Source organism: Vombatus ursinus, unplaced genomic scaffold, assembly GCF_900497805.2.
Source record: "Vombatus ursinus unplaced genomic scaffold, bare-nosed wombat genome assembly UNPS02014801.1, whole genome shotgun sequence".
NCBI classification, from domain to species: Eukaryota; Metazoa; Chordata; class Mammalia; order Diprotodontia; family Vombatidae; genus Vombatus; species Vombatus ursinus.
The window spans coordinates 9,992,045-10,004,159 of NW_020954579.1; the positions used below are offsets into that span (position 1 = coordinate 9,992,045).

The following is a 12,115-nucleotide window of genomic DNA, read 5'->3' on the forward strand; positions in this document are numbered from 1 at the left end:
CCAGTGCATGTGGAAAAACTTCAGGTGCTGTTAACAAGAAGGCCCAGAAGACTATATAATAGTCTCTTGATTCTCAGGAACAGTTGAAATAACCTCCCTGGCAGGTTCCAAATTCCATCAATGAGAATCTGAATACTATGGAGCTTCTCTCAAAGGGTTTCATTGCCCTCATTCTCAGAACAACCTAGACTACTAATCCTTCATGGATCTTCAGGAAACATCACTTAAATGTAAGCATTTTATCATTCATACATTTTGATCAAGACTGGTAACAGTTTGACAGGCATTTCCCCAAAATCCCTGTACCTAAGTGGGAATTTCAGATTATGACTTTTACTATCCTATCTAGTATTGGACTCAAATGTTTTAAGCTAGAAATACAATTTTAAAATGCTAAGACATTTATCAATAGGAAAAAATATTTACTTTGTGATCAATATTTAAACATAACATCCAAGGGCACTTCAGTCTTTAAAAACAAAGTTTTACTACACAGTCTGTCCCCCTTTACTTATTCAATAAACTCAACTGCCACATTTTTTCTAAAAGTCAAGACCCCACAGGGGACCCTGATTTATGCCTAGAAAAGACAAGTAGTAAATTGATATACATTAAAACACTTTGATTAATTAGTAAAGAGCAATATCATGTTACTAGATAGCCTATACAGACCTTAAGCTGAAATTCATGCTATCAACAATATAAGGAGCAAGGTTGAAGAAAAGGCAATATCATACTACAGCATACTCGGGAAACTATGAAATGTACCCCAAACACCATTCAGCGTTTGTCCTAGAACAGAAGCATCAATGGACCCGATAAGCACTTCCCTTTCACTTGTTGGAGTGGGCAATGCTAAGCCTGGAAGACTCAAAGTTCTGTTCAAACGTGGTTCCTGCTTTTGAGAGGGCTATGACACAAGCCAAGGGTAAGTCAGTGTTCTATCACTAGCTCAAACTTACTAAAAGCATTTTCCTTACAGAAATCCTGGGACATAGGTTATGTGCAACTGGACCTGTGATTTCTCAGGAAGGAATTCTCTCCATCAGTACAGACCTACACCTTCTCTCTGCAATTCCAAGCTTGACAGATTTTCCTAGGGGCACTGACATGCAAGCAACTTGCCTGGAGTCACACAGCCAGTATGTTAAAGACTTAAACCAGGTTTTTCCTGACTTCAGAGCCAGCTTTCTATCTACTATACCACAATGCCTTTGTGATATGGATATTACAGATGAGGTAATTTGCCTAGAATCACAATTATTAAGTACAGTATTAGGACTAAGATTAGAACCCACACTTTATGATGCCAGATCTAGTGCTCCCCTCCCCCCACCAATAATCAAATATGATAAATGTATGACATAGTGTGTCATTTTGCTGAACACTTTCATAAAAAGCTGAACAGTAGTAGTACTTCAGGTGACTTTGACAACTAGTTTACAAAAAGATCTACCCAGGAATTGGCAATGTAATTACATGCTCTGACTGAATGAGGACAGTTCTAAGTATCCTGATATATTAAGAATCTGTCTTATTCAAAAATCTAAACATAACTCAAGTTTTGAACAGGGTTAGATAAAGGAATGGCAAGAAAGAAGCCTGCAATAAATGAGGACAAGGACCTCAGGGAGAGGTCATTTATGTTCTACAACAGCCTAAGTGATTTAAAAAAAAAAAAAAATTTCTGCCCAGGAGAAGAAAAGTATTTAAATGTTGGTTTTTAAGCATAAGCAGAAAATTACTAAAGTTACTTAAAATAATTCCCTTGAAATGTTTCCTCTCATGGCTCTTTATCATTTCTTCAAGCACACCTTATGATTATTAAACAACATTCATTTCTCTTTCCACTGCTACTTTAAGTGGCTTGACCTGAGAAAATGTACAAATTACCCCTCCAGACACATAAAAATGCATGCAATTCTTTGACCAGCAGGTGGCAATCTGACCAAGCACTTATGCTCCTGCTTTGAAGTTCATTCTTTGCACCAAAGTTATTACATCATCTACATTTCCAGTTAAAGATTAACTGGACCTAATCAGGCAAGCTAATAAAGAGACAAAGCACCTTCCACAGCTGTGCAAAATGGTTATTACACACTCTTAACCACCACCACCACCGGCACCAGGGAATTTTCTCAGGACTCATTAATCGTCCCCCCCAGCCTTTACCAAGGCTGACAGCCTGAAGAAGCCCTCTATCTAGCAAAATGGAAGACGCGTGATTTAAAAAAAAAAACAAAAAACATTCCACTCATGGTGTTGAGCTATGAGCTTCTGCGCAGCAGGCAACTATGGTAAAAATCAGGAACTCTACCAATCAAGAAGAATGGAATGCAGTCATACAGAAAACAGCCGAGTTAAATTCACTATTCTACATGTTTTAAAAAATACAAAAGCCCCAAACTGGACAAGACTAGAAAAATAACTGGATTGACCATGAATCTATAATTGGCTTCAGGAATGTAGCACTTATCCTATCCAAAAAGTCAAACACTGGAAAATCTGGAACATAACAAACAAGGATGTTCCTTTTTGTCTGTTAACCCCTAAGGAAACTGGGTTTGAGTTCAGTTCCAGACTCTTGAGTCCCTGGACAATTAACTTCATCTCTCTCTGAGCTGGTTTCCACACTTGTAAAATAGGAATGAAAATTCTTTACCTACCTCATATGTTTGTTACAATGTAAACATGTAAGAGGTAGTTAGGTGGTACAATGAAAAGAGTGCTGGGCCTGGAGTCAGGAATATGCGAGTTCAAATCCTGCCTCAAAAATTTACTAGCTGTGTAACCCTGAGTAAGTCATTTAATCTCTCAGCCTCACTTCCTCTGTAAAACCTTACAAGGTTGTTGTGAAGATCAAATGAGTTAACATATGAAGTTTGCTTTGCAAACTTTAAAAGTGCTACATAAACAGCAGCTAAAGTTTCAAATTATATAGCCACGATTATTATTAGTTTTTAGCTGTGGGGAAGAAGAGACTGCATATTGATAATGGCAGCTCCCAATCTATGAATGAGTTGCATTCCCAAAGTTACGTTTATTCTTGGTTCACTGACTCGAAGGAAGCATTTTATCATAGAAAGAATGCTGTACAAAGTGATTTAGGTTCCCACACCAAGCCTATTTAACCCATAATGTAGCAGTACTTTATATCACGGAACCTCCACATGGGACATAACCATGCTTCTATAAGGAAAATGCATTCAGATTTCTAATTTAGGATAACAAATAAATCTCTACATAAATATAAAATATATAAAAATAAGTTTATATATATATAAAATAAATTGTACAGTCCCAGAAAAGGAAAAGGGACTTCTTTCATTTCTTATCTGCTCCCAGTGTGTTAGGGTGACTGTTAGAGATCCCCCTAGCTCAATTCCACTGGCTTATTATATTCTGACTAACAAGAAAGCAGAGGGGGGTTGTGTGTGAATGGAGGGGAAAGGCTAGTAGTAGTGGTGTGGAGGAAAAGGTTGTACGTTACTACTTGGTGTCTGCCATTTAGGGGTAGGAGACTCTGTTGCAACAACAGCGGCAGCAATGAATGGGAGAGAAGTCTTGAGACCAAGTGGGCAATATGTCTCTGGAAGTCTTTCTGTAATGCTCCAAGGCAATAATGGATGTAAAAACTGCCTAAGAAAGGAATATTTACGAGCTTTGTCCTTTATGTAAGCAAAACTACAGGCACTTCATCACAAATTTTTATTTAGAAAACAAACAAAAATCCCCAGCAACAAACAGATCATGCCCCCTTCTTCTTAAACATTCATCAATGTAACATGAGTCTGCTCCCCTGAGAAGAAAACTCATACAAGGCACAGGCTTGACCAGATGAGCTCTAAGGTCCTTCTTTAACTGTGTCTTTATTAATACTTCAAGGTCTTGCTGTCTGTGGTTGCTGTGGCTGTTATTTTTTTGGGGGGTCCCAATCTGCAATTTCATACACATAAGGAACTCCATAAATGGAATGCTTTCCAGTGATGCAGAATAATGTAATTATTCTGTAATTATCCTCTGTAATTTGAGTCTTAGAGAGACAGGTTAAGTAACTGGCCCATGGTCTCACTGTTAGTAATGATCAGATACAGAACTGGAACCCAGGTCTCCCTATCACCAATGCCAATTTTCTCTCCACTGTGCCAGAATACCCCAAGGCCGCGTCTAAAAGAGTAAATTTTCTTGGAATAGGATGAATAGATTTCTTAACAATGAGGCCTGGAAGGTGTTATTACTACTATGGAGTAGCTTCAGTCCAACAATGATCACGGCCAGATGCCCATACAAATTAGCAGTTTCTTGTTCACCATATTAGATGCTCGTACCATATCACTATGAACAATGACCCTAAAGATATATACTAGAATAGGGCAGGGAGAGATGGCTGGAACCACTGAGCAGGTTGATATACATCTGGCTACAATCCAAATACCAGAGGGGGAACTATTCATTTACAGCACAGATAAAAATATTTTTAATACTTCTCACCAATAAATTCTAAGATTTGTCATTTCTGGTCCCAAATCTCATGGCCTAATTTTCTACTGAACCCTAACCTTTTCATTTCTTCTTACCAAAAGTTATGTGGTGGTAGAAAATCTTAGAACCCATGATTTTCCACAGTAAAAATTAGTCTTGGGCAGTAGGATACAGGGAACTACGAGGTTCAGGACCAAGAGAAGAAAGGAGGTAAAGAAGTCAGACAAAAAGTTGATGGGTTATTTAATATAAGGAAGATGAGGTTCAGGATAGGGAGTCGGGGGGGAAAAAAATCACCACAGATGTTTTCAGAATGCGTCAGGCTGTCACAAATAAGCAGCAGCCATTCTGTGGGTCTGTATAGCTGGATTTTGCTTGGTAAAAAGAACTCTCCCACTACTATGGAAGAGGCTGGCCTCATGTAACAGTAACATTCCCATCTCTGTAATTGTTAAAGCAGAAGATAGATAAGCATTTCCTCCTAGAGATGTTGGATTAGATGATCTCTAAGATTTTTGTCCAAATCAAAGATTCCACGATTCCTTCAGGAATCCCATGAAGAAAGTCATTCTCTGTGCCTTTGGAAACTGAAATTCTGCCAAATCTGAAAGGTATTCTAAGCCTCTGCAGCAGAGCAGACCTTAGCTATTTTTAGGCATAGTTCTGACAAACAAAAGCAAGTCAGTGATGCCTCAATCTCAGAGCAAAATGCAAATGGTTCAGGCTAGACTTGTCTATGTTGCTGGGGCTGTACATCTTAAATAGGACATCCCATATTTTTCCTATTCATTGTACTGCTCAGCTAACAGAACTATTTTTTGATACTCCTGATTATCTGTTGATTTCCATGACCGATTAATCTTAACGCTGCTCTTTTAAATATGCTAAGCGCTTAACCAAAGTATAAGCTAAGTCTGACTTCTCCATACAGCATCTACATGGAAGCATTAGTGTTCATGTTCCTAATACCATTAAAGCCCTATGCAACACTCAATTCTTTTAGCCCGTTGGGATTCTACTTTCAGCTCTTTTATGGAATTGAGGCTATTTTAATTATATCCATAACATAAAAAGTTTCTCTTACTGTCATGAGCTTATCTAAGTGAAAACTGTACAGTAAGACAGTGTCTCAGTAATGCCTGAATTTTATTGAAGTATGAGAGGATACCTTCCACACCCTCCCCTCCCCTGAAGTCAACTTGAACACTTGATCAGACAGGCAGAAACCCAACTTACCATCTGGGAATGCTAATACAGGATGAACACAAGAGTCCAACTGGGAGAGGCGCTCCAAAAGGGGAGCTTCATACTGGATCTCAGGAGGCATTGTAGCACCACCACTACTTGAACCACCACAGAGTACACAGGCGACATTCACGTCACAGCCGCTTCTTATGGTGCTGCTTCTGTGAGCCTGCGAAGAGGCAAACAACAACTCTGAGCTGTGGGATCCCAGCATTAAACAACCCAGACGCCCATGAATTGCCCTTTATTCCTCTCTGGCCCCTAAAGAACGGTGGCAGGAGAGGAACGCAGAGAAGGTGCGTTAATTCCAAAACGCCTAACATACGATAACTCTGCTGGCAGCTGGCATCAGCAGTCAATCAGGGCACCACAGATTTCCAAAAACACTGACAACAGAATGGAGGATGACAGCAAGCTACAGCAGAAAGAGCACTCATATGAAATCATAAAGGCTATGTTTTGGTTCCACTAGTGACACTGAATAATTCTGTCATCTTCAGCATAGAACTTAATCTTGCTGCTCCTCAGTTTCCCCATCTTTAAAATAAAGTAACTTGAGTAGATACTGAGTTACCTTCAAGCTTTACCATTCTATGTCTTAGATTTAGAGGTGGAACCTGTCACATTAATTTCTCCAATATTTGACTAAGGGCTAATGAGATTTTTTACAAGAGTGTCCAAAGCAGACAATTGGATCATAAACTTTTGCCTATGGGGTTCATCATGCCACCTGCATGTGGAAGATTCATAGTTAAATATGATATCTGAAAAGACCTTCAGGTTAACTCTACCAGGAACCTAGTTCTATGTGTACTTATTATAGGTTAGATCCACTTTAGAAAGAAATGTCGTAACAGTTTGTAATGCAGTCTCCTTATCATTTTGTATTCTCCTTTAAGATCAAATTCCAAATTTAGAGGGGAGCTTCTCTTTACTCTCTAATCCAAGAAGATCCCAGATAAATCCATTTATGGCAACGTGGAATAAATTCAGAATGTATTTCATTGCTATGAACAAAATTTCATCGATCGTTTTATCAGAGTTTACTTGTGTAGACTTTTGATTCACCAGTAGCTGATGGCATTAGGGGCTACGTTATTGATAAATCAGAAGACCTGGGTTTAAATTCTGCCTCTACTACATCTTACTAGGACAAAACAGTCCTCCTTCTCCCTCAGCTTCATTTTCCTATGTCAAAAATGGAGTTGTACTAGATGATCACCACAACTCCTTCCAAAGCTAAACACAATAATCCTATAATATTTTGAGAGGGTAAAGATAATGGAGACAAAAAGACTATGTTAATAGTTCCAGTGTAGCAACAACGGGAATAGAATAATAACGGGCACTTAAAGCACTTCATCTCATTTAACTCTGCTAACACTGAGAGGTAAGTAGTAGATGGCAAAGAACTTGTTGACTGATTTGAATTGGAAGCAACAAAGGACAAAGAGAGGTAAGATCATTTAGAGGTATAAGGGACCATACTGAAGTCTCAAGTCTAAAAGACAAGAAGGAACAGAAACTAGAAAGTAGGGATACATTTTTGTAGGGTGGGAGGTGATACAGAGTTAGAATATTAACATGACAAGTTTAAAAGCACTTCATTGCAACCTACAGAAGTATATCACCATCTACTCATGTCTCCAATGTGACGGGGCTACGTAAAATTCTTTAAATGCACAATGGAAAAGGGTACCAATATTGGTCACCAATAGAAGAGTTCTGACCTTAAAAGACCTTTATCCTAGTCTGTAAAATAAAAAATAGTCCAAGAAAAAAAGAAAGATTAGTTTCATTCATATTAAGTTTTTTACTGGAATTTTAGTGCTTTTTCCTGAGTTTTTACATTTAAAATTCCATCTCCAATGTGTGTGATTATCAATACTTGAAGAGTTTCCTAGTTTTGAGAATAGCTTTGATCATAGTCCTTGAAGCTGTACCTAGCACTTTGACATTCAAATTAAAGGGTTAGTATTGGCTTAGCTAAGCAAAATCTTTATATTTTGTTTCTATATGCAGTTGGTATATAGTAGAGTTATTTCCTGTACAGTTAGTTGCATTTACACAGAAACATTACAGATTGTACTTTTTTGGGGGAGCTACACAGCCCCTCTTAGACACAAACACTCAAAAGACCAGGAATGTTTCTATGAAGAGCCCACTGATTCCAAGAAAAAAAACAATTCTCTGAAAGCAGAATTCTAATTACCCACCATCACTTCTAAATTCTCGACTTCCTAATATCCTTGATACAATAGCCTTAGGTCTAAGGCTAAGGCTAAGGCTAGGGTTCAGTGGCAAAAAGAGAACTGGAAAGGGAAGCAGGAGTAGAAGCAAGTACCGATGGTGGAAGAGAATAAGGTTCGGCACCACTCTTCAGCTTCAGGCAAGGTGAGAGTAAGAATATCATTAAGACAACTGGGGTAAGTACCCTGGAGAGTTCCAAGGGGGAACTGGGTTGAAAGAAAAAGTTGAGTCAAGAAGATCAAATATTACACCAGTATTGGTTTAGGAAAAACACTTTATATAGGCTCAGTCTATATTTGAGGTAGCTCTGCTTCCTTGCTATGATCAGACTTAGATAAAGTCAGCACCCTGTCAGACACAAAATTGGGACAGTGGACCTCACTGAGATTTTCATGAATAAATTGTATGAATAACGGCCAACCCATCTGTTGGCTGGGGTTTCCAGGGTCACTCACCTTATCCTACAGGGCAGGTATTAGGTTCTTGTGCAGAATATGGATTCTATGATAATATCAAAGCATGTCTCTCCCAGGACTTCAACTAATTAGATTTCACCAATCATCAACAATAGTTCTAGCACTTCTTACAGCATCATACCTAATCGTCTTTTTACTACCACAATTTAACAAATCAAAATAACTCCCTGAGATTCAAAACTAGAAGATAAATCACTTTGAAAGTTTGCCTAACTGTGTAACAAAAAGTATTACTGAAACCAGCCATCCAGCTAGATTCCAAATTATAAATGCCAAACATCAGATTTACCAATAACCTGAGATTTTGGTAGCTAATGGGACAAAGAAAATTATCTTCCCAGAAAGGGTAACAAATATCCACATACCTTATTGCAGAAGATCACACTTAAAGCAACTATCATACAACTTAAGCTAAACAAGACCAGTCAGAACCAAAAATAATGGTGTAGCCCAATACCTGCCATAACAAAAGGCCTAAAAGGCAATGAGATCCATCACTAACATAAAAACGACAACTCTTTAATCACACATCAAATCCAAACACTAAATACATTCAGAAAATTTCTACATACCAAGTATTCAAGGATAACACATCTTTCCCCCTTCAAAACTAGTTGTCCTCTGTTAATTTCCATATGTCTATCAATGACATCATTTTTTCAAACTTTTAGGCTCAAAAACTTGATATTACCTTTGCTCTCTCATATGTAGTAAGTCACAAACATTTCTGTACTTCTTGCTTTGCATGTCTACTACTGGGTGCCTTCCTTTATATTGCTGCTCCCGGCACCTGATGCCCAGGGCACTAAAATAATCCCCAGTCTGCTCTCATCTATCTTGCAGATCACAGGAGTCAAACTTACAGTGAGTATGTCCCAAAGTAGATGAAAATGTAATTAGGAAATGTTTGACAAAATAAATAAAAATACAATAAAACATGTATGTTAGTTTGTAGTTTTTCTAAGTCAACATGAGGCCCAGAGGAATCCATTTCAATTTGAGTACAACACTGGATTGGTTTTCATAAAATACTATTTTCATGTTGTTCCCCTTGTTCAAAACATTAAAGGGTTCTGAAGGGCCCAGAGTCAAAACTCTTTAGACTAGATGATGCTTTATTCATCTTTGGATGACTTTTAGTACTTACCAGTGTTTCTTATATATACTAGGCTCTCCACGAAGTCACTGGTGTCAATTCAAAGACTTTCTAAAGTAACTTAAAAGCACATACCTGAGCCAGCCCTAGTTAAAACCAGCTTCCTCACTGTCCCAGAAATATATTTGGCCTTTTTTGGCCTCTCTGCAATTTTTGCTTCATGCCAACTTGCCTGTAATGATGCCCCACCCTCTTCACCTTTTCCTCTCTGCTCTTCTAAAACCTATCACTCAAGGTCTAGTTAAAACACAATTTCGCAAAACAATTTATTTTTGTATGCTTTCATTGGAATTTAATTATTATGTACCATTATGTTGAATGGTTATTTAATTTTTGGTGTATTTTGTGTCTTTTCTCCATAACTAGATTATAAACTCTTTGAAGGTAGAAACCATGTCACTGTTAAGTGCGGGGGAGAAAAAAGGGCAAAAAAAGACTGTCACTGCCCTAAAAAAGCTCTCATTCTAATGGGGGAAACAATATACAAGTACGTGTGTGTTCATTTGCCGGGGGGGAAGACAGGGAGAGGGAGAGAGAATGAATGAATGAATACAGTATACATATAACTTCAGAGGAAAGGCACTAGTAATGTAGGGGACTAGGTGAGACCTCTTGCAGAAGATAGGATTTGAGCTAAGTCTTGAAGCCAAGAGGTGAATGTAAAGAGGACAGCACTCCAGACATGAAAGAACCAACCAGAGTTCCAGAGTGTCACAAAGAGGCCAGTGCTTCTGGATTGTAAAGTAAGTGTGTAAGAAGAGTAAAGTTGAGAGAGAGAGAGAGAGAGACAGAGAGAGAGAGAGAGACAGAGACACATTGGAAAGACAGAAAGGGCCAAGTTGGTAAAGGTTTTATAAAAGCCAAACAAAAGACTTTTCTATTTGCTCCTGAAGGTAATAAGTAATTATAAGATTCTACCGAACAAAAGGTGTCATGTTTGGACCTGCACTTTAGGAAAATCACTCCGATGACTGAACAGAAGACACACTAGAATGGGGAGAGCCTTGAGGCAGACAGAGCTATCAGCAAACTATTGCAATAATCACGGTGTAAGATGAGGGCCTGCACTAGAGTGGCGGCAGTGTCAGAGGAAAGAAGGGGACATCAATTTGTAGTAGCATTTTAGGATCCAACATGTTCTTTTTCACAAAGACCTAAGTGCCACATCTTAGTTATTAAACAGAAGACATTTCGTTTGCCTCAGTTTCCAATTTTAGTATCAACAAACTGGACTAAATTCAAACATGACTTTGGCCCTGGACAGAGTGAGCTGATGGTATGTGTTTCTCACCATTTATGGTGGCCTGCTATATCTCTGAATCTAACGAATGTACTTTTGCAGGGTGAAGGTGTGTATCAAAGCTAACTAGAATATAGAAGCAGCCCACTGCCCCCCCCAAAAAGGCCCAATAACATTACTCTCTGCTTCAGGAATCAAAAGATTTACTCTCATCACATCAAATATGCACTTATAGCCCTAAAATGCTGAAATAAGCACCTTTAGGTACTAGAAAGTATAGTTGTTCTACATCAATTAACCAATACCTATTAAATATCAATAACTGTGTCCAAGGTGCCATTCAATAAAGCTCTGTGAAGAGCTATAAAGATAAAGATACTTTCTGCAATCAATGTCTATATTAACTCAGTAATTTTGTTATAAACATATTGTTGTCCATATTTACAGTTTTCCTAAAGTTCTAATTTTTTATGTTTGAGAATGTTCTTAAATTTTAGAAATTTTGTTGGAAAGTAAAGTACTTTTGTTTTGGGGGTAAGGAGGCATGGGGCTCTATGCTAATCGTAATGGTCTCACACCAAGGAAAACCAGAAATTTATAAAACTCTCAAGATAATAGCTCACAAACAATTCCGTAGCACAAGAAATGAAACCTCAAAGTAAAACTGGCCCCATGCCCAATAAAACCGTCCTGCTTATGGTCAATCATACAACTGCAGAAAATACTAAGGACAAAAATGACTATGATTAATTTCCCCATATTTGACATTAATGTATTGTTTTAATGTACTGTTTATTAATTTGCTTCACCCCACTTCTCAACTTTTCTCTTAGAAAATAGTTTGGATTTTGGAGGTTTTATCCCAAAATTTAAAAGTGAGAAAACTGCTGAACTTTCATAGTTTCTTTTATTCTTTTTATTCCTGATCTGAACATCAACTAAGAAAAAGCAAAACTCTTCTACACTTTCTCTTTTAAGAGGTTATGAAAAAAGTTTGTTAAAACTATCATAAAAGAGAAGATAAAGACACTGTTCCAAAAACAAAATGAAGCCACCAAAATAATCAAACATTAATTACACTGTTTGAAATATGTTTACTCAACTCCATAGTTTAAACTTCCTTTATTATTGTTTTTACAAGCTCTACTATAAAATTGTGATTTAATAGCCTTTCGAATTTACAAATCTACAAGTTGCTGTAGCTCAGAATTTTACCATCTTTGTTAGTATTAAATAATCTCTGTCTATGTCTTTCTCGTAATAGAA

General features: G+C 37.7%; 1 protein-coding gene across 4 annotated transcripts in view; it reads right to left on the reverse strand.

Annotated features, from left to right (window-relative positions):
* KANSL1 (KAT8 regulatory NSL complex subunit 1) overlaps positions 1 to 12,115 on the reverse strand; it is a 206,868-nt gene that overhangs the window by 14,837 nt on the left and 179,916 nt on the right. For all 4 annotated transcript variants that reach the window (XM_027872742.1, XM_027872743.1, XM_027872741.1 and 1 more), the window contains exon 8: positions 5,719 to 5,896. In XM_027872742.1, the coding sequence (XP_027728543.1) occupies positions 5,719 to 5,896 (178 nt within the window). The remainder of the gene's footprint in view (positions 1 to 5,718; positions 5,897 to 12,115) is intronic.